Raw genomic sequence first — 26,254 nt, forward strand, 5'->3', positions numbered from 1 at the left:
CAGCGGGTGGCCAGAGGAAAACTGCTGCTGGCGGAAAACTGGTGCCGGCAGCCAGGTGAAGGAAAAGTCTATTGCACGAAACTTTGTGCAACGGGCTTCTAGTATTTCTATATTGATGTAAAGGACCATGATCTGCACAAGTGTTCTCATTACAAGAAAGTAAGTTTTGTAACTATGTAGGACTCATTGGGGTGATCACTTTGAAAAATAAACAAATATCGAATCATTATTTTGCATTCCTTAGACTAATATAATGTTATACGTCAATTATATCTAAATAAAAATTAAATGAAATATAAAATACTTTAAAAATAATATAATCTGTGCTTTAAAATAAGGAAACCATTGAGTTTGGATGGATCAAGCATAAGCAAGAAGTTGGTGACTCAATATTTTGTTTTGTTTTTTTATCATGCAGTTTATAAAAATCTAAGAATAAACAACAAAATAAACTGTAATCATACCAAAATGAAGTTCCATAATAAAATTATAGTGAAGCTATCCAAATTTTTATAGATAATCCATCTGGTTATATCTTTTGTAGCATAAAATTATTTTTTAGATTTTTCTAAATGTTTTTAAAAATATGGATATACTTTGAAGTACTTTTATAAATAAAGACTGAGTTTCTTCTCCAAATATAACTTAAAAATGTTTTATTCAAGTGATCTTCCTATTTTGCAGACTTGTAGGAAGACTGAGATTTTTATTTTATTTTATTATTTTATTTTATTTTATTTTATTTTATTTTATTTTATTTTATTATTTATTCTTACACAAGGTCATGTTTTTATTGGTTTTAGAGAGAAAGGGAGAGAGAAACATCGATGTAAGAAAGAAACATCTATTGGTTGCCTCCCATTCGCACGGCAACTGGGGATTGAACCCACAACCTGAGTATGTGCTGTGATCAGGAATCAAATCTACAACCTATTTGTTTACCTGAGGTCGCTCTAAACAACTGAGCACCCAGCCAGGTCAAGGACTGAGTTTTTAAAGTTAATTTTATTTGTGATCAATTCCTGGTAAGGTGAGAAGGCCAACAACAATAGTAGAAATGCTATCAGTATACAACTGTGCTATGACACCATGTTGGCTAAATAGAACAATATTCAGTCTCTCAGCTCCATGGCTTTGGTAAGGTGCTTCCCCAAACTGGGTGCAATCCAGAATCAGTTCATTATCTACAGCCCTAATGAGTGACATGCAGTCATAACGGGAGATCCACCTGTGTTCTGTTCAACTCAAAACCACATAAAACCTCACCAAAAATAACTTAAAACTTAAACATTTTCATTTTTATTGTTGCTATTAAGGACCCTTTGCTGATAGAAACAGAAGCATACTTTAAGTTGCTTTTTTACAATCACTCACTTTTATACTTCACCCATCATCTGAAACCAAAGCAATTAATGTCACTGAAAGAAACTTTAGTCCTGAAAATGGAGAGTTATAATTTAAGTGAGGGCTCAGTCACAGGAAATCCAAAGTAGAATATAAAGTGTGAGAATTCATGTTTCACAAGAAGTATAAATAGTCACCAATAACCTCTATGGGTTTGCTAGTTCAAAGGAGGGATGTGTTGGAGTAACCAACCAATTGTTCCTCATTTGATTCACAGGGTGAAAGAAGTCAATCCTTTTTCATGCTTTACGGACACTCAGGGCTTTCAGTGACCTAAAGAGGTCATTCTTTCTGTCCCCATCCAAAATAAGTGCAATTTTCCTAGGAGTTATTACCACAGGGTCCCTGTACTCCCCACTCGTATTTAGGCACGTCAATGACACCTTGAACGGTGGCACTCACGTGCTTAATAAAACAAAACAAAACAAACAAACAAAAAACACATCTTGTTGCCAAACTTGCACAGAACCTGTCTTGCTCTGCCTTTTATGTGCAGTTACTTTGGTCTTTTCTCTAGAGCTGCACTGCATTTCGCTTGCCTGCTGAAGTCTATTGTGTTTGTTTCTTGGTTGTTTCCCCAATTTACTCAGGTTTCTTTGAATTCTGACTGCTGTTTTCCAAGGTTCTGTCCACGCTGTCTACTCCTTTTCCCTCCAACTAACTTCTGATTTGTAAACTTCCCTTCTGATAGCTGTGAAATCACTGAAGACTTCCAAGAAGATCAGTGTTTACAGACTATCTGTCACTGTTTTTCAGCTGCAAAGTTAAGCTTACTGGTTAGTCAATTTGAAGATGTAAGTAAGTTACTGCTGGGGGTGGGGAGGAAGAAAGTTACAACCCTACTTATGTGAGAGAATGTTTATGTGCTAATTTCACTGGAATGTAAGCCCCAGGAAAGCAGGGAGGACTAGGTATTTTTTTCATTGTTCACTTCCAGTGTCCAGAATAGTCCCGTGAGCTTGATGAATATTTGCTTTAATAAGGAAAACACATATGTGAACTCTATGGCATGGAGGGGGGAATCTAAAACTAAAACAAAGTCATTTTATGAACTATATGTAGTTTTATAATTTGAGTACTTTTTTTAGCAGTGTCAATTATTCAATTCCTAATGTCATTTATTTCCTTCTAACATTATTCCAGGTACTATAATATTGAAACGTTTAAAGCAGAAATAAACACTCAATACTAATTGTAGATAATCAGTAGGGTGGGGATAAACCCATGACTCAAAACATAAAGCTCAAATTGGGCAAAAAAAGCTGAAAGCTCAAAGTGGCTATGTAAAAATAGTTGTTCCTTAATTATCTGACTCACTAAATCCTGGCTATCGACTACTCATACCTGCTTATTTGCTGTAAGAAACAAGGGTTAGTTCTTTAATAAAATTATGGAAAAGGAATTCACATTGAATTTCATTATACATGAATCACCAACAAAGCTGCCAACAGAAGGCCTACACAAAATCTTTTATTTCTGATGCCAGTGTAATACAAAGCAAATGGGACTTTTATATTCCATTTGAAAAACTTAGGACCATTTTTTCTGACAATTACTTGAGTCAGACCCCAAAACCACTGAAAAAGATTACGTGTAAAATCATAGCCATTTTTAAAAAATATATGTTATTGATTTTTACAGAGAGAAAGGGTGAAGAAACATGGATCAGCTGCCTCCTGCATGCCCCCTATTGAGGATTGAGCCAGCAACCAAGGTACATGACCTTGACCAGAACGGAACCTGAAACCCTTCTTCAGTCCACGGGCTGATACTCTATTCACTGAGCCAAAATGGTTAGGGCCATAGTCACTTTTAAGAAAAGTGTTTTTTAAAAAAATCCTCACTCCAGGATATGTTTATCTTTATTTATTTAATTAGTTAGTTAGTTATTTTGAGAGAGAGAGAGAAAGAGAGAGAGAGAGAGAGAGAGAGAGAGAGAGAGAGAGAGAGAGAGAAGAGAGAGAAGAGAGGAGAGAGAGAGAGATATATCCATCTGTTGCCTTCCATACACATTGGAATGGGGATGGAACCCGCAGCAACCTAGGTACATGCCCTGAAGGGGAAATGAACCCAAAACCTCCTTTTGGTTTACAGGACAACACTTTAACCAATTGCCTGGCCATGAAAATAGGTGTTTTGACATTGGGAGGCTCTGAATGACAGCAGTGTCTAGGAGAGTTCAATGTGACACATACAGTGTATAATTGAGGACTGAGAAAAATATCTAAGGCAGATCACTGTGCTTTAAAATGTTGAAGTAAAGAACAGATCTGAAGAAAGATGACAGTTGGATCCCACCTGAACCTGCATTATATCATTCAGAAACATAATTCCAGCTACATTTCTTCCTGACAGCAGGCTAACAAAGGTATACTGAAAATCTCTTAAAATAACTTGAATTGTCATTCTGCTCTGCTCCTCACACTTCATTTAAAAAACAACAACATACTTACATTCTTATTTGATCATACTGAATGGGCCAAATTTTGTATGTTAAGACTGCAGTAATCTAATGAACCAAATCAATACAGCCATTTTTTTAGCAGTTACATATCAATATGCCTCAATATTCAAATTCTTATAATTTATAAATATATAGGATGGTAAATGTTCTGTTTTTCCTCAATAAAACACTTTTAAACAGCCAATTATTTCTTCCTTAAGATACATTATCCTTCATTCCATTCCCTCTTGATTCTCTCTCCCTTGATTTGATGCTTTTCTTTTATGGAGTCATTTTCATTATATACATTGGCTGATATACATAAATCACAGTTATAGATAAAGCAGAGTTACGATTAAATAATGCCTCTGCTTTTGTCTTCACACCTTAATTTTGGCCCATAGTGGAGACTTTATTTTGTGCAAGTAAATACAGGTGGGGCAAACGTGGGTTTATAGTTGTGGGTACACGAAACACAGAGCTTATTCTTGTATTATTTATTTATTATATTATTTTCCATACGAACATTTTTTTTGTTTTTCTATGTAACAAATAATCTACAGAAAGACAGTGCAAGCAATGATTAAATTGTAAAGGTCTTTTTATAAAACAGAGACAGCCACGTAAACCAAGACTGAGATGTTTATAATAATAAAACTAACATAATTTTCATGCTGTACTTAAAAGTTAAATAAAGTGCCCCGCCGGCGTGGCTCAGTGATTGAGCATTGACCTATAAACCAGGAGGTCATGGTTCAATTCCAGGTCAGGGCACATGCCTGGGTTGCAGGCTGGATCCCCTGTGTGGGGTGTGCAGGAGGCAGCCCATTAGTGATTCTCTCTCATCATTGATGTTTCTCTCTCTCCCTCTCCCTTCCTCTCTGAAATCAATGAAAATATATATTTTTTAAAAAGTTAAAGTAACTTTAAAAACCAGAGAAACCATAGTTTTCTATTTTTTACTCTTTGTATTCAAATAATTAATTCAATTACAAAGTGTCAAGGAAGAAATATTTTCTTGAAAGCCAAGAACTCTTTCATCATTTTTTTCTGAAGTCATAAATTGAAGTGATGACATCTTGATTTATCACACTGTGTACTTTCAATAACCAACAAGTTTGCTATTAAAATTTAATCAACCAGCCTATTAAATTTTTTTTCAAATGATTCTGAAATACTTTAGCTTCTTTTAATAGCTAATTCATTCACTGGGAATCTATTAATATGGATTTCAATGACATGTTTTCTCCAGAGTACAGATTGGGTTATTGTTAGTTCAATAAAAAATGAAATATGCTGAATCCAGAGGTGTTGCCTCTATTTTAATATGTAATTCAGAGCTTTAGAGTTGTGAACCATAGAGATTATCTACTCTATTCTCCTCTGTTTTGCACTAACTGTCTGTATACATGTCTTCTTGTCCAGACACATACATTTTTCTACAATAAATACTTAAAAGTTAAATTACGAGGTCCTATGTTAACATATTTTCAAAATGCTACTAAATGTGTTTATACCAATTCACACTTCCATGAACAGTATATATTTCTCAGATTCTAGGAAGGACTTGATATTGTCTGACTGACATTTTTGCCAATTTGATAGTGTTATACATTGCATTACCCTGTTTACCAAAGAGATGAGATAATGTTTCACATGTTTATTGGCCATAAGGGTTTCCTATTCTGTGAATTGCTTGCTCTTATCTTTTGCTATTGAATTTCATTCGATTTTTAGACGTCCTTTTTTTAAAAAATATCTTTTTATTGCTTTCAGAGAGGAAGGGAGAGTGAGAGAGAGATAGAAACATCAATGATGAGAGAGAATCATTGATGGGCTGCCTCCTGCAAACCCCCCACTGGGCTAGAGCCTGCAACCCAGACATGTGCCCTTGACTGGAATCAAACTCAGGACCCTTCAGTCCACAGGGTGATGCTCTCTCTATCCACTGAGCCAAACCAGCTAGGGCAATTTTTAGACATTGTTTATACAATGTAGGCACTAATATTTTGTTCGTTATTCTGTGTTGTTTATACTTTCTCCCAATATTTCTTTGTCATAATACAGACCATAAAGAATACTGAACCTAAAGATAACAGGCCAAGTTTGTTTAACCACAGGCAATACAGCAGTAAATCACAATTATTTTTAATAAGAATATAGTATATAGTATGTGTATGTGGTCAATCCCACAGCTGTATTCATTTGTAAGTCACATATTGCTTATGCATTTTTGCTGAATAAAATAAAACTCAGAACAAAGAAAAGTATAATAACTATTTAACAATATAAAACAATGTGAAGAAAATATAACTTTTCATATAATTCTCTGCCCTATATTGGCATACTGTCTTATACTGTGCCACTTATATGAGCTTACATGCAGAAGGTCTATACTAGCTAAAGCTTGAATTTTAAATTTGAGAAAAGTATGTCTGAGCAAAGTAGAAATCAGTTAAAACAAGATATCTGTGAATAAAGATATTCTTGACAATCTTGTTCAGAGAAGACTTATATAATCATAATCAAATCTGTTCTATTTAGATTGAGGCTGTTTCAGGAAACTTACATTGTTTATATTTTTCTATATTGAGATTAACTATCTTCCTTCATTCCTCTCAAATCTTTCTTAATTTAGTAGTAGGGTTCTGAGGCTATAAATTACTTTGTATGAATGTGATGGGCAACTTAGTCTTTAAAGCACCCTCATTCCTTATAATGATAAATTATGAAGAAGCCTATTATAAAAATCGTAGGAGAACCTATCACATAAACACTTACTTACAAATAGCATGCAGTACATAAAGGTGAGCTATACAAAGTGCAAGCCTTTGCATGCAATTCCAAAGGCACTGTTTTAATTGGATACTACATACTTATTGGTAATAGCAACTTATCTTTTTTCTAAATGTAGATACTTTCTATTTTGTTAAATGTAGATCCTCCTTTCACATTTTATTTTTTTATGTCATTGAATGAATTTCTATGCACTTCAAAAATATCAGATATAAGTTAATATATTTCTTAGAAAAAATAACTTCAAAAGTGATCGCTCTCTTAACTTTGGAAATTATATACCATTTATATCATCATAACCTTGATGTTTATAATACAGTAGGAACATTTTTTTCAGATGAGAGATACAGTTAGGTTTTGTTTGTTTTTAAATTTTGAATTATAAGACATGTCCATTTTATTAAAACCAAATTAGCACATAAAAGTAATAAGAAGTTTAATGTTTAACATTATCACTATCTCTTTGAAATCAGCTCAAATAGATTTTCTACTTGTTCTAGGCATTGCTATGTTGTCCTGACAGAGAACACAGTTTCAGGGAGTATACAGTTCATGAGCACAACAATCTGGGAAAAGCTGTATCTTTGGCTCTATTACTAAGTGACTATAGGCAGAAGTTATTTACCTGATTTATTAACAGAATCTCTTTCCTACCTAAAATGTTCATCCTTTTACTGAAGTATAATAAATTACGAATTAAGATAAAAGGATCCTACTAATACCTTGAGAGCATCCAGGAAAGAATAATGATAAAATTCTTTTTGCAACCTAAGTCTTACAATTGAACAATAATGTATAGTAATTCAGCACCTTCCACATCAAATAGTTTTGTAAAAGTAATATGTATTGGGAAATCTATCTCCACATATATGCATAGTATTTTATTTTATTTTTTAAATATATTTTTATTGATTTCAGAGAGGAAGGGAGAGGGAGAAAAAGAGAAACCAATGATGAGAATCACTGATCGGCTGCCTCTTGCCACCCCCTACTAGGGATTGAGCCTGCAACCCGGGCATGCCCTGACCCAGAATTGAACTGTGACCTGGTTTATAGGTTGATGCTCAACCATTGAGAAACACGGGCCAGGCTATCCACAATATTTTAAAGCTCCCACCTCAAAAAAATGAATATGATAAAACCACACTAAAGGACTGTGTACTTGGAAAAAAAAAAGTAGTGAAAGGAAAATAAGAAGTAAAGATATGAATAATTGTGCTGCTAAGAATAGCTTATATCCACGTGAGATGATAAAAATAATTTTGAAATAATTCTTGAAAAATTTCTTTATTCTAAGCTTCAGCAACCTTCATGAGAAACTGTTATAAGAAAAGAATAAAAATTTTTGTTATCATGAGTAGGGCTTTATGGTTAGAAAACCTTGTTTGGAATCTAGACTTTGCCCTTTCCTAGACATGTGATCTTGGACAAGTTACCAAAAACCTCAACTTCTTCATGGATATAAAGAAAATGGATAATGAATAATGGACAGTGTGCAGTATATAAATGACAGCTGTGTAGGCCAAAGAAGACATCCCAAATTTACCATGAACTATAAAAGGACATATTGTATTCTATTCGAGAAAATAATACTAGTAATTTCTGAAGATAAAGTTGGAGTATTCACATTAAGTTATAAAAAATATTATATTTTGAAAAATTATATGCTTAATAACTTATATGAAACAAGTAATATTTCAAAACTAGTAGCCCATTTGCAGGAAAATCCTGCAAGCGGCTGTTGCAGCCGCGTGCACTGCCGCTGCCGTGGCCTTTGCGGCCACCATGCCTGCACCCGCTCGCCACTGCCGCCCGCCCCACTCCGCCCTGTTCCACCACGCCCCGCCCTGCCCGGGCTTTCCCTCTGGCAGCCACCTTGCTTTCCACTTTTCCTCCCTCTTCCTTCTAAGTTGTCTTCAGTTTTCACTCCTCCCTCCCTCAGCATATGCAAATTAACTGCCATTTCCTTTGGGTAATTTGCATACTCGCCCTGATTGGCTGGTGGGTGTGGCTTTGGCTGGTGGGCGTGGCTTGGGTGTAGCGAATGTGCGGTCAATTTGCATATTGCTATTTTATTAGGTAGGATTAAGTAGAAATGTCCCATAGCACTAAATTTAGAGGTTAACAGGATATCTCATGTAGCTTGTTTGATGATGAATAGGTAAGAGATTATATATATGACAATAAGATAATAAACCCTAAAATGAGAAATCTATGCTACATAAAGAACTCCCTTTGTGAAGGAGTCTGTGAAGGAAATAATAATAATAATAATAATAATAATAATTTTTACTATTGTATAATTGGCTGTGAGAGGCTGGATGATTTCAAAAAATTTGTATCAAAGAGAAAATTAAAAGCAAAGCACAAAAAGGACTCACTGGGCAAGCATTTAAAAGTTTTTTTTCTTTTTCAGTTCCTGCTAATAAATTATAGCAAGAACATTTGCCTCTGACTAGAAATCAATATTTTATTTTTCAATGGAGAGTTCATTCTGAAAATTATTTCATCTCCTTGTGTTAGAAATCAGGATAGTTATAGCATTGCTTAATTATCTTGTTGACATAGCATCTTACTTAAGATCTGTACTTCTTTTTCTTCTGTGCTACTAAACTGCTTTTTCTAACACAGATTTCCTTATTGTACATTTTCTGATTGTCTTTATTGATGACATGTACAAAGGAAAGACATTAACAGGGATCATGGTTGCTTCATTTCTAAATCAAGAAAATAAAGGTAAAAAATACTAAATATAATGACAAATCTCAAATAAAAAATTTATACATGCTATAGGATACTTACTATATTTGCATTCATCATCATAATGCTTGCTCATAACAAAAATTTATTATATAGGCCAATCTGATATGTTAGCTATACAAAGTACTCTTAGGCACATCATTAATTGCTATTAAAAATTTCACAAATAGGTGTCAGATTATATTAGGATCTAGTTAATATTTACAAACAAGGATTTTATAATCCTTCAAAAGAGCAAAGCTTTGGAGCAATACGGCATATATCATTCATATAAACCAAACTATGTTTTACTGACATTAATAAAGTACAGTGAATGAATATAAGTGTTTCACCCTAGTTGCTTTAATTTACAGAAATCATTAATCATAGTGAAACACCACTTACACTTTTTATTTGTATTTTCTTAAAACCATAAAAACAAAATATGCTTAGTAGCTTGAATATTAATGAGGTGGCAGGTGATTTATTGTGGAGTTTATTCTGTCTCAGTGACCAACCTCCCTGGACAGACAATACAGCCTCTGAGAAGACAGGAGTTTAAAACAGGAATGAGTCACAGCCCTGCTCTGCTACAGAACTGGGTATTTAGCAGGGGTGTGTGAATTGACCTAGTGTTCTGGAGTGTAGGAGAGGGTTTGAAGGAAGAGAAGACAGTGTTTGCTTATATCATTATCTAAGGTAGGGAGAAAAATATTTTACCTTTATTTCCTAAATGCTAAAACATGGTTACAAATCAAAAGTGAAAAGTACAACTAAAGCATATGTAATTTGCATTTAATTTCTGATTTAGAAGAGACGATTCAGTTTTATTAGCTTCTTTATTTTTTATTTTTTTATTTTTTTAGCCTCAAGGATAGCACCATCTTAGGTAAATTATTATTTCTTTTTTTTTTGTTTTGTTTTGTTTTTATTTTATTGATTTTTTACAGAGAGGAAGAGAGAGGGATAGAGAGTTAGAAACATCGATGAGAGAAACATCAATCAGCTGCCTCTTGCACACCCCCTACTGGGGATGTGCCCGCAACCAAGGTACATGCCCTTGACCGGAATCGAACCTGGGACCCTTGAGTCCGAAGGCCGACGCTCTATTCACTGAGCCAAACCGGTTTCGGCAAATTATTATTTCTTTTACTTGGCATTCAGATAACAACATCATTCCTCCCACCTATTACTAGAAAATAAAAATTAAAAAAAGAAAGGAAACCTTTGGGAGCAAATGATAAATTTTAACACCTGATTACTTGAGAATACTGACAAGAACCAGCTTTTAGGTATAGAAACAGAAGTAAATTTCTGAATAAAAGAATAATAATAACAATAATAATGTTCCGGGCACTGTTGTAACCAAATAACATAATATTAAGTAACTCAGTAGTCTCAGGGTCCTCCTGAGGGGATATTATTTATATCCCTATTGTATAGACATTGAGAAGTTAAGCAATTTACCAAAATCACTGGGTTCAAGCTCCATTCTCAAAACTATTGTACTAGTACATTATTGCAGTGAGTAAGGCAACTACTTACAAATGTCTGTTTGATGGCACCTTTCCCTTTGTATTGATAATGTTTCTAACAAGTGAGGTCACCTTTGAGTAGGTAGTGTGCCACTGAGAGTCAAAATTTACCCTAAAAATTTACAAAAGGATTGCCATAGGCCATCATAATTTTACGGATTACGTAAGTTTACTGAGAATGCATGTATGGGTGAATATGACTTTGAATCTCTAGAGCAGTGGTTCTCAACCTTTCTAATGCCGCGACCCTTTAATACAGTTCCTCATGTTGTGGTGACCCCCAACCATAAAATTATTTTTGTTACTACTTCATAACTGTAATTTTGCTACTGTTATGAATCGTAATGTACATACCTGTGTTTTCCGATGGTCTTAGGCGACCCTGCTGGTGTTTCTCAACCTCTGGGTCATGACCCACAGGTTGAGAACCGCTGCTGTAGAGCCTAAGACCATCGGAAAACACAGATATGTACATTAAGATTCATAACAGTAGCAAAATTACAGTTATGAAGTAGTAACGAAAATAATTTTATGGTTGGGGGTCATCACAACATGAGGAACTGTATTAAAGGGTCACGGCATTAGAAAGGTTGAGAACCACTCCTCTAGAGGAAATGCATTGGCTTTAATAAAGAAGTGCTAACCATCTACAGATCAGTCTTCTGCCATATAACAAATTTGGCTTAAATAAATTCAGCATTAGTGGTCAGTTCACCATGCATAAAAATCTAAATTGCATTGTGTGGGAAGTTGATGAGATGGAGGATGGGACGTGGGGGGAAATAAAAACCCATGATGCTAACCAAGCCATTGTTCTAAAAGAAGAAATGCCTTTTTGCTAAATCTGCCACTCAGATGGGGCATATTTTTGCAACAAATCAACAGCTGGGTTGGGGTGAGGGCACCTTTTTATAATTCACTCAACTATAAGATACTGATAAGTAGTTACTTAGCAAAACGTGATTTTAAACTGAAATTTCTGATGTTGATTCAACTAGTTAAATAAAAAATGGGTATTGCAATTATATTATTCATGATGAAATAAAGCCTACTAAAGTTTAATTTTAGAAACTATCTAAATTTCTACACATATCTATAAAAAGAGTGGAAATATTTAACCATTACATGAAGTACCAGAGAACTTTCTCAGGAGATACTTCATTTGTGGGTCAAACTTATGTTTTAGGGGCAATGTTAATCTAAATTGTTCAAGATGAGATTTGGCCAACAGACACTGAGGGTAGGGGATATAGGTATAAAAGATTACTCTACCTACAAATTGTTTCTATTACTACCAGGCAATTGGAGCTACTAGAAATTTGGATTAGGTTTCCAATAGACCTGACAGGAGGAGTTTGGGGATTGAGGACTGACTTTAAGGTGCATGAAAATAGTAAATATTCAAATGAAAAAATGAATAAACCCTACTGTGGGGTTTGTGAAAACTTGGTTTGGAACAGATGTAACCTTACTTGAAACTCTGTAATTTAGCATCACCTTAGTGCTCTTGCTACCTGTGTATACAGCAGCATGACCTCAAGAAGTTCTGGATTTGTGTGAGTGTATAGCATTGTAGCAATCAAGTTGGCAGGGGGAAAATATTTGAAGATGTATAGGGAACATTCGGAAAACATCTTCATAAATATAGCTATTCTAAGGACAAATGTAATGGACAGTTTTAAAGAGATGAGGTGTCCAAGTAACAAAATCCCAAAGAGAATATACAAGAATGAGTACACAAATTAAAAATGATTAATAAATCTTCCAAGGTTTCCTATGATTCCAAGGAGTAAAATCCCAATAGTAATCAAGTTTATCTCATTGGGAAATTTAAACAGCTAATCGGATATGTCAGATGTAACGTATTGGTTCAAGAATAGAATATTAGAAATGGTTTTAAAAAATAAAAACTATTGAGAAGGGATCCTGCACTGCATGATAAATACTTTATCCTTAATGGATCACAGAGATGATAATGATAGTTTCTTATTTAGAAGAATAGATAAGCCATACATAATTTTAAAACTATTATTCTTTTGATGAATTAGGCAGTGATATGAATAGGAAAGAAAACCTACAGTGAAAATAGGATTACTTTTAGACAATGTTTTGTGGTTTTCAAGGGCTGGGTCTGTTCTAAAGGCAAAAATAAGAGATTTAATCTATCTAACTTAGAAAGGGAAATTTAAAAAAATTGCTAGTTATAAGAAACTAAGAATGAATGGGAAGTTAGAATATATGAAGATGTAAAGATGCAGGACCTAATTTTTTTTTAAATAATAGAGAATGTAATCTTTTGAATAAACAGAGGTAAATAATTATGTTGCTGAGGTGACTGAAGTGTTTATCTGGAAAGTGAATCTTGGATGCCACCTACCTAAATATGATACACACGCCTGAATGCAGGGAAGATAGGACCCTGGGAAATAAGACAAGATTAAAGAAGGAGGTTAAAGACTATCTTCAGAGATATAATATGAAGAAATAAAATTTTAAAGTACTCCCCTCATCTAAGGTAAAAAATAATGAGAGGGGAATAAAACGAGGAGTTTCTGACTTGGGGACTGGAAAATTAATATAGGAAATCAAGAAGATCACTGTGATGTCTACCACCATTAAAGTCACTGAGTGAAAGGAAGAATATATATCCTGAAGGAAAAGATCACTGCCTGCACACACTTCACATCATAAATTCAATGTCACTCTCTCCCAAAGTCATCATTAAAGTAACTTATCGGCTGTCACAAGAAATGTTATACTTTCTTCAATAACTTCAAGAAATATCTTTTAAAACTAAATATTTTAAAAATAGATTTAAACAGATGATCAGTCAATATAAAATATTATTTTCTTTAAATATATTTCAAATTGATCCAGTCATGTATATTTTATATATTCCAAGTTGGTAAAATTCTTGAGAAGGAACTAAAAATGGTACAGCAATATTATATAGTAACGTGATTGACCTTAAAAATCAAGGTCATAAAATATGCATTTAGAAAGTTTTTGCTAAAGTTACATACCTTACTATTTTTTATATAAATTTAGATCATGATGCTAGGCAAAATAGTTTTACATATTTTATCCATCTTCACAGCAGGCAAATAAACAGTGCATCATTAAAATCATAGTATCTCATGTTTTATTTAAACAACAATTATTCTATGGTTTCTGTAATCATTACATGTAAGATACTTCTAATAATAAATCTTATTAATAAGGATGGTTTTCTTTCTAGGAGCATACATATAAATTTTCTATACCTGGGATTATTTTAAAAATAAAGAAAATCTTTCACTATGGAAGCAAATTCGTTCCTAAACTTTGGAGGCATTTTTAAGTCATTTGTGTTCTGTAATTTGAAAACTTGTCAAAACGTTTGAGTATCCACATCTAAATAAATTTTTACAAATTAACCATTAAAATTAAAAATTAAATGTTAAAAGGGAAGAATACTTGAGCGATATTATGTAAATCAATATACTCCAATAAATAAAAATACACTAATAATGAAACAAAATACAAGAAGTGATTTGTTTTATTTTAATTTATTTTCTTCATATTCAAAGGTATATTTGTACTCCCTGTTGTTATTTAAGCAAAAGAGACGTAGAATACTTAATAGCATCACTAGATGATAGTTACTATATCACTGCCAAGTAACATATGAAAATCAGTTAAGCTTATATATAAGATGGATCCCTGTATCAAATTCAACTTGGACGCTACATATCCTAAATTCTTTTATATTAATAGGATGCAATTTACTTGAGAAAAAGTAATTTAAGATCAGGAGCATCTGAATTTTTCTTAATCATAAGCCATAACTATGTTAAATTATTTGTTTCTAAGTAGCATTTAATGTAACAAGAAGCTGACAGAAACATGTTTAGACCAAACTCATAATCCTAGTTTGGTAAGAAAAAATAATAATGTTGATCATAAAAATAAGTTCTGGATATATGCATCAGAAATGTCTTTTTTAGGATGCAGACATTTTTTGGAATAAACTCATACAATCATCACCTTCCCAGATAAAACTATATTGCATTCTAAATATTTTCTTGCACTGACTAGTGTATTCTAGCTCTCCACAAATAATACATCTATGCATTTTTATTGTAGTCAATTTAATTCTAATCACACGCACACATGCACTATATGAGAGAGTAAGAAAGAGAATACAAAATAAATCAACAATAAACAAAACGGTAGATTAAGTGAAGTTCATTTAAACAAACCTAAAATATGACCTAGGAACATTGTTACTGAAGCACACACATAAAATAATTATAACATATACATATATGTATATATAAAGATCTTTAAATATCCAATATTATCTGAATAAGTTTTTTGGATATTAAGATTGGATGTGATTTTTCCCCTCCAAATACACAAGTTGCCTTAAGTGTGTATTAGATAGTATATTTTTACTTCCACAAAGACTATGAAAGTGCTCTATACCTGGGACAATGTGGAACTCTATGATGCTTAGCAGACTATATAGCCACATAATTGCTCATTTTCACTGCTTCCAACGAGGCCTGACAGCTCACCAGTTTATAGCAGTGGCAGATGACTAGAAAAAGAAAGTTCTTGTTTTCTAACTTCCTTTCAGAAAAGATTTCCTGAAAATTCAGGATTGAAAAAAAGGCTTATGAATAATGGAACACACTGCTACACTCAAGCGAGTTTTATATCTTTGCAATATTCCTATTACATGGAAAAAAGTCCAGAAGTTACCAAAAAAAAAAGCAAAAAAAAAAGCAATGCATTTAATAACTTCTTAAAAGTAATCACAACAGTAATAAATATGAAAAATCATTTCTAATTACCTCTGTTGAGTGACGCTGAACTGTTTATATCTCCAGTAATGAAGGAAGACTCTGACTGCTTTCGGACTGTGTCATTCCACATTCTACGGATTCGGCTCTTGATGGGGGGAAAGGAAAAGCAAATGAACTCGCCAAGTAGTGAATTCTCACAAAAAAAAATCATTTTTTTTCTTTCTTAGTTATACGAGACCTTTGTTTCTGGCATCTGGCAAATACACAACGTCTACATGCTGGCAGTACAATGGCGTGAGAACATCAGAAAATAAATCAATGATAATAATTTGTTTTTATTAAGTATAATTCTAAGTGCCTACACACAAAACAATTATAACTGTGAAAAGGAATAAATGTAACATACTATACCAATTTAAACATGCTGAAAATATATAGAAATGTTCTTGACACAGTTAGAATTTAATAATTTTAGTTTCCAAGGCAAAACAAATTATTTTCATTGTAATTTTAATGGGAATTGGATATTTAAATTTCTATTACATTGTCAGTTTTATTAATAAAATATTTAGTTCATGAATTAAAAATCTTGTACGAAAGAGTTTGGTAAGAAAATAACAGAATATTATTAAGATTCTACTGAACTTAATTAACATTTCCATTCATTTGTAAGAAGACCAATGTAATTTTAAAGGTTACAAACTATCTTGATGTTTCTTTTTTAAGAAAGAGATAAAGGAAGTAGATTTACCCTTATTCAGTGCTTCACAGTAGGAAGTTTTATAGAGAACTGAAAATTCTTACATCATTATTTATATTCTGAAATGCAATATTCTAAGTGTTGGATAATTCAATAAAGCAATGTGGTATTTTTCCATTTTGGGGGGATTATTTTTCTGGTTTATTTTATTTTGTTATTTTATTGAGTTAGGGATCAAAAGAGTATTAACAATCTTGTGAGGAGAAAACAAAATCTTTCAGAAGCTTTTCCAGGGATGAAATAGTTATAAGCACTATTTATTATACTGCCAGTGGTGAAATTGAGCTCACAAATGGGTTATGTTCCAAATATATTTGCACTCCTTGAATAATGGGAGTATCTAATCTTAAAATTGGTTTTGTGAATCTTGGGACATGGTTATCCTTCGGCAGTACTATCTATAATGTTATATAGGTCAGCAAACACGCACATACACACGCATATACAGCAAAGCTAATTTAAAAAAAAAGCATAATAAGAAAACTGGTGCAGGATTTGAGACCCTGATAACCTGAGAATATTTTTTATTGGAAAATATTTCAAGGCTTCAAATTGAAATGTTGGGAACAGCTGCTTCAAACTGAAATATGGAGAAGGAATATTGAGAACATTGGTTTTATTAATTAATTAATTAAAATATTAAATACTCTCTACTATATGCCAAATACTAACCTAGGAAATATAAAGGGGAAACGCAATTCCAAAATGTCTAATCATGTAGCCACAAATCTCCATAGAAGCATTAATTACCACAACTCAAAACTATAAACAACCCAAATGACTATCAGTGGTAGGATGAATGAATAAATTATAGAATGACACACAGCAATGAAATAAAAAAAGGAACATAGCCTACTGCAACAATGTGGATATCTGAGAAAAGAGATTTCATGTGAATAAGTATCAAACATATGCAAAACAAAATGTAATGTCAAAAGTTCAGATAATTGTTATACTTGGAGGTGAATGACTGAGAAGGGTTCAAAGGGTTTCTGAGGTACCCCCAACATGATATTATTTGACTGGGAAGGCATAGTAAGTATTTTAAGCTTTTGTGATTATCTGTTATACTCCTTAACTTAAAAAATTAGAAAGTGCATGTAATAAGGGTATATGTCCTTTTCTAGAAACACTGAGGATACTACATTGAAGAAGTGACATCTTAACTGAGAGTTGATGAAATTGTGATTTGTTAGGTGACTTCTAAATGAGCTGCCCCCATTATCTCATCTTCTCTTAGTCTCTTCTACCTGGGCTAGCCACACCTATTCTTTAGCATTCCTTACCATGCCAAACAAGCCTCTGCTTTAGGACTTGATAAACCTGTTTCTTCTGCCATATACAGGTATGGGTAGCTCCATCAATTTTAGGGTTTTGCTCAAAAATTTTCTCCTTCAAGAGACCTAACTCATGACTACCTTATTTAGAACTAGAGGCCCGATGCATGAAATTTGTGAATGGGTAGGGTCCGTAGGCCTGGCCGGTGATCAGGGCTGATCTGTGCGGTGACCTGCGGGGCGATCAGGAGGGGCCCCGCCGGCACCTGCCTTGGCTGGCAGCCTGGCGCCACCTGCTGGCCAGTCCCTCCCCCTGGTCACCACCCTTTCAGGGGGCAGATGCTCAATGCAGGTTGGGGGCAGCTCCTGCACTGAGCTCATAGCAACTGGTTGTTCTGCCATTTGGTCGATTTGCATATTAGGGTTTTATTATATAGGACTGTATTCCAGGTACACGACTCTATTATCACCTCCCATAGACATTGCCATTTACTATAATACTATACATTATAATTATGTACTTGTTTCTTATATTTAACTAGAGGCCCAGTGCACGAAATTTGTATACAGGTAGGATCCTAGTGGCTGCCAGCTGTGGGCCGGGGTCTCCCTTCCCTGGCTGCTGGCCGGGGCTTTGAACTCCTGAGGGGACACTTTGCATATTAGGCTTTTATATATAGAGATGTTCAACATCTAATGTCTAATATCTACATTATACAGGGGTGGGCAAAAGTATGTTTACAGTTGTGAGTGTGCAAAACACAGTTTATTCTTATGTTACTACTAGAGGCCCGGTGCACGAAATTCATGCATGGTGGGGGGTTGTCCCTCAGCCCAGCCTGTACCCTCTCCAATCTGGGATCCCTCTCACAATCCAGGACTGCTGGCTCCCAACTGCTTGCCTGCCTGCCTTCCTGATCTCCCCTAACCGCTTCTGCCTGCCAGCCTGATCACCCCCTAACCACTCCGCTGCCAGCCTGTTTGCCCCCAGCTTCCCTCCTCTGCCGGCCTGGTCACTCCTAACTGCCCTCTCCTGCAGGGTTGATCACCTCCAACTGCCCTCCCTTGCAGGCCTGGTCCCTCTCAACTGCCCTCCCTTGCAGGCCTGGTCTTCTCAACTGCCCTCCCTTGCAGGCCGGGTGCCTCCCAACTGCCCTCTCCTTCTGGCCATCTTGTGGTGGCCATCTTGTGTCCACATGGGGGCAGGATCTTTGACCACATGGGGGCAGCTATATTGTATGTTGCAGTGATGATCAATCTGCATATTACTCTTTTATTAGATAGGATAGAGGCCTGGTACAGGGGTGGGGGCCAGCTGGTTTGCCCTGAAGGGTGTCCCGGATCAGGGTGGGGTTCCCTTGGGGCGTGGGGCGGCCTGAGTGAGGGGCCTGTGGTGGTTTGCAGGCTGGCCATGCCCCCTGGCAACCCAAGCGGAGGCCCTGGTATCTGGAATTTATTTTCCTTCTACAATTGAAACTTTGTAGCCTGGAGCAGAGCCAAGCCTGCTGCTCCCTCCGCGGCCGGCAGCCATTTCTGTTGGGGTTATAATTGAAACTTTGTAGCCTTAAGCGGGTGGGCCCGGCCAGGGTATGCAGAAAGCTTTCCTTCCCCTGTTGCCAGGGACAACCCTGGCCTGCTCTCTCAAGCTTCATTCTGCCGCCATTTGTTTGAATTTGTTTACCTTCTATAATTGAAACTTTGTAGCTTGAGTGGAGGCTTAGGCCTGGCAAGGGCAGGCAGAAAGCTTGGCTTCCTCTGTTACCTAGAAAACCTTGCTCTCTGTGGCTGTAGCCATCTTGGTTGGGTTAATTTGCATACTCACTCTGATTGGATGGTGGGCATGGCTTGTGGGTGTGTCGGAGGTATGGTCAATTGGCATATTTGTCTATTATTAGGTAGGATTAATTTATTGCAATATTTTCCATACAAATAAATCTACATTTGCCTACCCCTGTATTGGAGGGTCTACCAAATCAGAATTTTTATCTTTTGTTAACTGATATATCACACAACTGAAATAATGCCTGGTACATGATAAATATTATATGTAGATATATAGAATATATAGTTTATATCAATTCTTTCTGTGTTCTAGGCTATGCTATGTATTTTTTATGTATTCACTCCTTGAAACCTCAGAAGAACTCCCTGAGATAGGTAGTCTTTATTCATTAGAAATCTGAGCTTCAGAGGGTAATTAACATGTCCAATGTCACAGACCTAATAAGTAGAATAACCAGTATTTGAACTCAGTTATTTGGTTTCTGTTCTAGGAGTTTAACAACTCACTCTACTGTATAAAATAAGAGTTGAATAGGAACAGAAGAAAGGGGAAAAGTATTGCATGGCAGAGGAAAAAGTATATAGTATGTGACATAAATCCAACACTTAAAATTTCATGGAATGAACCCAAATGAACCTTAGAATATGGAGGTAAAAAAAGCAAGTCACAGAAGACTGCATATAGTAAGGTATTACTTAAAAGAAAGATTTTACACATATATTTTTAAATATGTTTTTATTGATTTTAGAGAGAGAGGCAAGGAGAGGGAGAGAGAGAAATGTTGCCTCCCATACACACTTGGCTGGGGAGACCCAACCCACAACCTGTGCCAATCAGTAACCTTTTAATGGATGGGATGGCTCTCAACCAGTGGGCCACATTGGCCAGTGATTAAAAGAAAGATTTTAATAAGGTATACTAAAGAACATCTATTTTTGGGAGATGGAGAAACTATTAGAATAAGTCAAGGAAATGAAAAAAAAAGTTGTAAGTTTTTCTCTGGTGAAATGGCATAAAGATTGATTAAGGAGAAGTCTTACGAAGGGGCAAACATATGGGACATGTTCTATTTCCTAACTTGGATGTTGAGTTCACAAATGTTCATTTTATTACTATGCTTCACAATTTAATAAATGTTATATACATTTTTATGTGTCAAATCATATAAGAAGAGTTATTAATTCATCTAAAAAGTCAATAAAATAAATAAAATATAAATGACAAGAATTAAAAGAAGGTCAAAGTGGGAAGGACAATATCTCAATCCATAGTTATTACACACACACACACACACACACACTCTCTCTCTCTCTCTCTCTCTCTCTCTCTCTCTCTCAAACCAAAACTCAGTGAATACATCTCAGTGAATACATGTTTATGTGATTATGGGTATTGCCGAACTTTTATCTTATTGTTTTTAAATATGAGAGGGAAAGAGAGGTAAAAACATAAATGATGAGAGAGAATCATTGATTGGTTGCCTTCTGCACTCTCCACACTGGGGATCGAGCCCACAACCCAGGCATGTGCCATGACCAGGAATTGAACCGTGACATTCTGGTTCATAGTTCGACACTCAACCACTGAGCCACACTGATAGGGCAGTATTGCTAAACTTTTAAAAGTGATTAGTCAGGAAGTAGATATAGGGGAGCAACCGGTGTGTAAGATTTTCACATTTTAGTCTTGTCAATGGATTTCCCTCCATTATCTACCTAAGTATCCACATGATTTTTATTACATGTGGATGATATTCCTGTCACTTACTTTTCTAAATCATCCCATTGACTTTCTAAAGGAATCTAAATAAGATCTACACTCACATGTGCTTACAAATACCCATGGATCTGTCTTTACTCTTCTCCTTTGAATTCATCTCCCAATCACTTTTTCATCCACTTTAACCAATGACAATCCTTCTATTCTGGAATTTGCAAGTTCTCCCCTACCTTATGGGCTTTGTATTAGATGTTCCAAAATCTGGAATTCTTTCCCCCTGAACTCCCTTCCTATCATCCAGAATCTTGGCATACACATCGTTTTCCAAAATAGTCTTCTTCAGCACTGAATCCAAGGAGCCACCTGGACATTAGGCATCTGTTGGTTTATTGGCTTGTTAATAAATTTTCTGTCCTCCACAACTAGAATTGAAGCTTCCCAATCATAGGGGAAGTTATTTGTCATTTAACCATTGAATCTCCAAAGCTTAGAAGATTGCTTGGTTGCTTGGTATTCTACAGGAGACACTCAATATTTCTCAATAAAAAAAAAAAAAAAAAATATATATATATATATATATATATATGGAGATTGCTATTTTAGAAGTTCTCTGATGTGAAAAGGCATCCATACTCCTAAAACTTACCTTAATATCATTATTTTAGATTTTGCTTATGAAAGGTCAGTTAATATGAAATACGTTTATTACTTTTACTTAAACATACTGGATTTAAGTAACTTTCATTTTATGTTGGGTTGGAGTGTCATTGTTAATTAGAATTAGTATTACATTAAGCATAGGAAGATAATGTATGGTTTTTTAGTCAAGATTAGAATTGTGATGTTAAAATGATAAAAGTGAAAAAATATGATACAACTTTAAAATATGTATCTGTAATAATGACACTAAAAATGGTAGCTGCTCCAGTTTATTGAGCACACACATTTTGTTTTAAGTATTTTGTATTCCTTAGCTGAGTATTCCTAACAACATAAGAAATCAGTATTATTACCACCACTTTACAAATGGAAAAACTGAGAGTTCAATGAGATTAAGTAACTTGTGTCAGAGCAGATATATGGCAAAGATAGTATTCACAAGGTCTACCCAGCCACCAAGTTAATGATTATTCTATTGAGCTGCATTGCTCTATCTTGTAGCTTAGAAGTATTGCTAAACACTGCACAACATTGCTGTAATATAATAAATGAAAGTCCCCAATATCATGTTTTCTTAATGGCAAATTTCAATAAAATGACTACAGGATGATTGTTGGTGAGTCAATTATATGAAAAGCATGCAGGACCTAAGCAAGCTGGATGATATACAGAATCTCAGCCATTTCAATTAAAATTTTGTGGAAAAGATTACTACAAGAGGAGATAGGAACTATCAGGTATTATAAGGGACTGGAAGCATCATCTATACTAATGAAAGGGTAATATACAAATTGGTCATGACGCCCTCACAGTAACAACCGAACAGAACAGCAGGTTGCGTGGGGCAACGAGGCCGGCAGGGGGGTTAGCGAGGGATGACCAAACGACTGACCAGCAGGCTGCGTGGGGCGACCAGGCCAGCAGAGGGGGGCAGTGAGGGGCAACCAGGCTGGCGGGGGGGGGACAGTTGGGGGTGACCAGGCCAGTGGGGGCAGCAGTGAGGGGCGACCAGGTTGGCAGTGGGGGGGCAGTTAGGGGCGACCAAGCTAGCAGAGGGGGGCAGTGAGGGGTGATGAGGCTGGCAGGGGGGGAAGTTGGGAGTGACCAGGCTGGCTGGGGGGGGGGGGCAGTTGTGGGCAACCAGGCTGTTGAGGGGGGCTGTTGGGGGCAACCAGGTTGGCGGGGGGGGGGAGGGGAGAAGTTGGGGGTGACCAGGCCAGCTGGTGGGGGCAGTTGGGGTGACCAGGTCAGCAGGAGGGACACTAAGGGACGACCAGGCTGGCAGAGGGGGGCAGTTGGAGGAAATCAGGCTGGCAGGCAGAGGCGGTTAGGGGTGATCAGGCTGGCGGAGGGGGGGCAGTTAGGGGCGATCAGGCAGGCAGGCAGGCAGGTGAGCAATTAGGCAGTGGTCCCAGATTGTGAGAGGGATGTCCGACTGCCGGTTTCGGCCAGATCCCAGGGATCTGGCCGAAACCGGCAGTCGGACATCCCTTGAGGGGGCCTGGATTGGAGAGGGTCCAGGCTGTGCTGAGGGGACCCCTCCCCATGCACAAATTTTGTGCACTGGGCCTCTAGGGGCTTGTGCTGGAAGCATCATTAGGTGTGCCCCAACTCTTACGTGAGACTTCAGATTTCTAATTCGCAATTTTTTAGTTCTAAACTAAGAAATCTCAGCCCACCTAGTTGCAATATCTGGTCCCCTGATTTGAAACCTTAGTAAGGCATAGAAGTAATAAGACAAATCAAATTCAAATGACTAATAATTGTGTATTATATCTATATAATAAAAGCCTAAGTGACTGTTAAGGCAGAACGACCAGTTGCTATGATGTGCACTGACCATGAGGGGGCAGACGCTCAATGCAGGAGCTTCCCCCTGGTGGTCAGTGCACTCCCACAGGGGGAGCGCCGCTCAGCCAGAAGCCGGGCTCATAGCTGGCAAGCACAGCGGTGGTGGCGGGAGCCTCTCCCGCCTCCACTGCAGGTCGGAGGTAAGGAGCAAGGGGTCCCGGACTACGAGAGGGCTCAGGCTGGGCTGAGGGACCCCCAGTGCAGGAATATTTCATAATCATAATTTGCAGTTAATTTAAGTGATAAGATTGACTCATAGGTTAGTTATGTTAGTTTTAAAATGTTTAGTTCGAAATTTTAGATTGATATTAGATGTGTGGTTTTATTTGTAAGTTAAAAAAGGATTGCATTAGTTTGAGGAAAGTACTTATGAGAAAAGTTCAAGTGCTAGTTAGGTGTGCACAACTGTACAGTGGATGTGTGTGAGAGAATCAGATATATCAAATTTGAAAATAATATTTAATGGTTACAAGGATAACCCAGCTGCATGGCTCAGTGGATGAGCATCAACCTATGAACCAGGAGGTCAAGGTTCGATTCCCAGTCAGAACACATGCCCAGGTTGTGGGCTCAATCCCCAGTGTGGGGCTTGCAGGAGGCAGCTGATCAATGATGCTCTCTCATCATTGATGTTTCTATCTCTCTCCCCACTCCCTTCCACTTTGAAATCAATAAAAATATTTGTGTAAAATAAGGTTACAAGGATATTTAATTTTCTTTTTTTATTATTTAATATATTTTATTGATTTTTTACAGAGAGGAAGGGAGAGGGATAGAGAGTTAGAAACATCGATGAGAGAGAAACATTGATCAGCTGCCTCCTGCACACCTCCTACTGAGGATGTGCCCACAACCAAGGTACATACTCTTGACTGGAATCGAACCTGGGACCCTTCAGTCCACAGGCCGATGTTCTATCCACTGAGCCAAACCGGTTAGGGCAAGGATATTTAATTTTCTAAGTGTATGAATTAAATTGTTTAGGGAAATTTAATCTGCTAAATTTATAAACCAATTAAATAATAATCAAAGAACAAATGAAGTGATCTTTCTTATGTTATGTAAAATTACCAAATTTACAAAAAATAATTTGATTTATTGGTTGAGCTAAAGGAGTTAAGAAAATACTGTCTTTATCTATAACTTTATTTAAATTCAAGTCTTCTTCAGAAAATTTTAATCAACAACATTGAAAACATGATTGTTTCTCCCACTGAATAATGCAATCTTAAAAATATTAGCCTGCTAGTCTGAACCCAAACCCACTCATGATCCACATAATGCTATGTCTTTATCTAACTGGCTCATTCTAGTCTCCTCGAGTTGCTGAAATTTCTACATAATAACCATTAGGCTAACACTGTGGCCTGGGACAAATGGCTGACAGGTTACCTAAAAGTTTAGAGTTTCCCTGATGAGGGACAGAGCAGCTACTCTATCTCGTGTTGGGCGGATGGCGGTAGCATTTAGACTAGTTTAAACAAGGAAGCTGTTACAGTAGCCTTCCCTCCCCCGACAAGTTCTTCAAGTAATCAGCCAACAACACGCTATGAGTTATAACTGTTTTTACTAAGCATACCATTTAACAAGTAAATACTTTTAGTATGTGATAGAGAAATATTACATTGGTTTAAAGAAGCAATTAACTCAAGAATCACATATGTAAAATATTAATTTTTTTAGAATTTCGATTGAAATGCCCAATTCCTTTCCCACCTCTGGACTCAGTCCACTGAACCAATTGGAAACAATTAATTGTTACACAAGCTTAGACCCTACGTTTCTTGATTTTATTGCAATTTGGTTTCTTAAATTTTTGTTATAATCATGTCTGCTTGAGACACACTAAAAGCTGATTGTGTTAAACACTTGGGATAGAAAATATAGCTGATCAAGAAAGGGAGGCATCCCATAACAAAACATAGGTGAAAGGTATTTCATTTTAATTAACAAATATGGTTTACCTGTGAGCCTGTGGAGTAGCGTCCAGGAGTTCGAGAGCCAGATGTTTTCCCTGAGCCAATGGAACTCTCTGTACTTTTGCCACTACAACAGTGTGTCCGCAGGCATTTCCCGTACTCTTTTCGTACCTAGCCAATGAAAAAGTCACTTCGGTGAGCAAGCCACTCATTTCAGCCAGGAACTATGGTATAAAATACGTGAGTTTTATTTTTAGATAATATAATTATTTCTTTGCCATACAGACACAAGAAAGTTTGTTCAGCATATTTTTACAATATAAAATAATGATATTCATACCATTTAACTTGAAATTTTGCTTAGAGACTTTTAAAACACACACTTCCAATCACACCATAACAATATACCTCTTAGATCAAAGAACAAAAATGTAAGACTCCTCTAGATGCTATTTTAGGCTCATAAATTTGATATGAAGTATCCTATTGGTGCAACTGGCTTTACCCAGAAGTCCAGCAAGGAATTTATATAGAGAGAAGTGGGGATGGAGAAAGGGAGGGAGAGAGTGAGAGAAAGA

The 26,254-nt window shown here is 36.1% G+C and overlaps 1 protein-coding gene across 9 annotated transcripts in view; it reads right to left on the minus strand.

Moving 5' to 3' along the window:
* ADGRL3 (adhesion G protein-coupled receptor L3) overlaps positions 1 to 26,254 on the minus strand; it is a 761,705-nt gene that overhangs the window by 12,145 nt on the left and 723,306 nt on the right. For all 9 annotated transcript variants that reach the window (XM_079770921.1, XM_079770928.1, XM_079770927.1 and 6 more), the window contains 2 exons: positions 25,722 to 25,847; positions 15,756 to 15,852 (listed from right to left, as the gene is read on the minus strand). In XM_079770921.1, the coding sequence (XP_079627047.1) occupies positions 15,756 to 15,852; positions 25,722 to 25,847 (223 nt within the window). The remainder of the gene's footprint in view (positions 1 to 15,755; positions 15,853 to 25,721; positions 25,848 to 26,254) is intronic.

This window comes from Cnephaeus nilssonii (assembly GCF_951640355.1).
Source record: "Cnephaeus nilssonii genome assembly, chromosome: 1".
NCBI lineage: Eukaryota > Metazoa > Chordata > Mammalia > Chiroptera > Vespertilionidae > Cnephaeus > Cnephaeus nilssonii.